Raw genomic sequence first — 3,338 nt, 5'->3', positions numbered from 1 at the left:
ACGCCCCTTGCCAAAGCAGCATGTTCCGTCTGCTCCGGTTTAGTTAAGCATGGCGTCAATATTGCCATATCAATTTCAGCTGAATTCAGACCCCGAGAATATTGAACAAGAGGATCCTTTGCACGCACGGATATTGCAAGACATATTAGAGTGGTAACGTTATTGTTGATGTTGTTGTTGTTTTTTTGCTAAATCACGTTTTAGATAGGATGTCAACCGCTTAAATGTACAGATACAGATAAGTGCATATGTATTATTGTTCTTTAATTCTAACATTATAACATGAATTGCAGTTAAACTGTTATACAGTTGTTGAATTTATTTATACCATAGTCCAGTGTTTTCCACAGATTTGTGGCGGCATATATATGCAAATTCATTCTCTTCCAGCAGGAGGCACTGTTGGAGTGGTAGAGATCGAGGTTTCCCCGGTAACGGCTGTACACAAAACAGCGCTCCGCTCACAAACGCTGCTTTAGCAGACATTACATACATATTTACATACATAATTATTCAGGTGCATGTGTAATAACTTGCGAAAACATGACGCTACAGCAGCACTTCTTCGTCGTCCTCTTGTCTGATGCACTCAACCAAGCGTTCTAACCACGACCTCGCCCCTCCCCACCCCCCAACTATTCGAATTTCCATAGGTGGGAATTATTTTAATGATATTCTAATGGACCGCTTTGTGACATCACAAACCCTGGAAAACAACCGCTGTAGTCCAAACGAGCCATTCCTTGTAGTTCTTAAAAAGGGATTTTTTAAAAAACAAAATATCTCTCTTTGGAGTGGACTTTGAGATTTGTAACTTTGTAGATCTTTTTTATGCCCAAACATACACACTACACACTGACTAAAATACAAAAAGTGAAAAAGCATAATAGGACCCCTTTAATATAACTGCACCCTAATATTAATTTAATTTATAATTCCACATGTGTTTTTTGTGGTATTAACAGTGACAATTAATTAATCAATCAATAACTAAATGACAATTAAACAAATTAATCATTAAAAAAAAAAAATCTAAATTTACATTCCTTAATATTACTGATTCCTGCAGCATTTTTGCACTCAATGTGGACACAAAAACGTTGTCACGTTGCACTTGGTTAGGACACAGTGTGATTGAAATCCATTGGGAGGCTTTTTCATATCATTGGTGTCCCGTGCTGGGGGAAGTGGGTGGTAATGTTGAGGGGTGGCTGTAGTTTTGATACATTAACTAGCATTCTCTACTGAGTTGCCATATGCTCTCTGGACTGCAGCCGAGCAGCAGTGCTGCTGTGAATTAAACATATGCCTCTGAGGCATATCAGTGTGGTATCCAACAGTACGTGTGACTGATAGAAGCTAATGAGGCTACAGATACTATAGACTCACAGAGCACTTCCAGATACACAGGCTGCGCCGTCTCTCCGATGGCGTTGTGGGCGGTGCAGAGATACTCGCCGGCGTCGGTGTACTGAGCGTACTTCAGGGTGAGAGAAGACACACGGGCGTCACTGCGGACTAACACGTCACCATCAGGACTCTAAAGACAGAGACAAGAGGATAAAATTCAATGAAAAAAATCATGCTTTTCACTTCCTTCAGCCATTAAAACAATAGCTTCCCACTGATGAATATTCTGTCATCGGTTGCTCACCCTCATGTTGTTTTAAACGCATAAAGCTTTATTTTCTTCTAGCACCACAGGCTGTCAAAACTCCAAAAAAGCAGCATAAAAGTGGCTGTACGGCTTCAATAGACTTTAAATATAGCACACAAGACATATTAACTATTTTTGTTACTTTTATAGTGCTTTGATACTTTATTTTTGTCCTTTTTGGAGCTTCTTGTCACAATATGCTTTCAATTTGTGGTCAAGAGCAACTCTAGATTTTGGAAAACACATCAAGATGAATAAATGATGACAGAATGTTAATTATGGGTTAACTATTCCTTAAAATTTATAAACAGGTTTGTCATTATCTTCCTAAACGTATTACATAGTTTGCAAATAACCCCACTTCAATGAAAAATAAAAGTTATCTACTTTCAGAGAAAATGGCCTTTTGAAAAATTCGTCATTTTTAAGTATGTGAGGACTGAAACAGGCTGTATCAGAGAAGCAAACCCGGTAAAAAAAGTGGTTTGCTGAACAGCAGATATAAATAAGAGTCGTTTATGTGCTGAGTCTTTGGAGCGAAGATGTGAGGGGGGAACATCAATAATGCAGAACATAAGGTAGGGGAAGCCATTTCTACAACACTGTTACTTCATCAAAAGCTACGTCACATGATCTCAGCTGGCTTGGACCATTTTACAATGTCCCAGTGCTCATTTTAAAGACAAGCATAGATCTTAACATGCCACGCTTGCATTTTCTTTTAGCTTGCTGTTCCACTTAACCTTGTGGTTCTTATGAAGATGAGTGGCATCTATAACCAACGTCTACTCAGTGACTGTGCAATTTGCATATAGCAGGGGTGTCAAACACGCGGCCCGTGGGGAGGATACAGCTTGTGGAGGAGTCTTAACCGACCCACGGGTTGATTAGAGAAAACGAAACAAAAGAACATTTTGCTTTATACATAAATTTAAGATTTGAAAAATGTAAGGATGTTTATATATGTCACTGTAAAACAACACTAAACATAGATTATATATATATATATATATATATATATATATATATATACTACTGTTCAAAAGTTTGGGGTTTTTCTAATGCTTTTGAAAGACATCCTTTATGCTCACCAAGGCTGCATTTGGTAACAAAATAAAATAAAATACAGTAAAAACAGTACTACTGTGAAATATTATTACAATTTAAAATAACTATGTTGTACTTCATTATGTTTTAAAATGTAATTTATTTCTTATTACTATTTCAAGAAACATTTCTTCTTATTATGAATTTTAAAATGTTGAGCTGCTCAGTATTTTTGTGAAAACTAATTTGTTCAGGATTAAATAAATAATAACAGCATTTATTATGAAACAGAAATCTTTTTCTAAATAAAAGTAGTCATTTCTTTCAAAAAAAGAAAATTCTTACTGTTTATCATTGCAAGCAACGCTAGTTACATAATCAGCTTACTTTTTTCAAGCAACTACTAAAGTAATGCATTACTGTCCTGTTTTGAGACAAACTGAGAGTGAGGTGTGAAATGGCCTTTACTGTTGCCAACTTTTAGGTTTTTTGTTATTAAAAAACAAATAAGCAAGTCCAGCCCAGGAAACAAAAAGTAACGCAAAAGTATCGTAATGCATTACTTTCCATAAAAAGTAACTAAGCAATGCAATTAGTTACTTTTTAATGGAGTAACGCAATATTGTAATGCTAT

General features: G+C 36.2%; 1 protein-coding gene across 1 annotated transcript in view; it reads right to left on the bottom strand.

Moving 5' to 3' along the window:
• Positions 1–3,338, bottom strand: part of LOC107701393 (neural cell adhesion molecule 1-like) — a gene marked incomplete at its 5' end in the record, with an annotated part of 66,205 nt that overhangs the window by 38,333 nt on the left and 24,534 nt on the right. Inside the window, one exon of the mRNA XM_016503392.1 lies at positions 1,390–1,540. Coding sequence (XP_016358878.1) covers positions 1,390–1,540 — 151 coding nt within the window. The remainder of the gene's footprint in view (positions 1–1,389; positions 1,541–3,338) is intronic.

This window comes from Sinocyclocheilus anshuiensis, unplaced genomic scaffold (genome assembly GCF_001515605.1).
Source record: "Sinocyclocheilus anshuiensis isolate Anshui unplaced genomic scaffold, SAMN03320099.WGS_v1.1 scaffold1906, whole genome shotgun sequence".
Classification (NCBI taxonomy): Eukaryota; Metazoa; Chordata; class Actinopteri; order Cypriniformes; family Cyprinidae; genus Sinocyclocheilus; species Sinocyclocheilus anshuiensis.
Note: the sequence above shows the minus strand (reverse complement) of the source record. Positions and strands in the feature narration are given on the sequence as shown.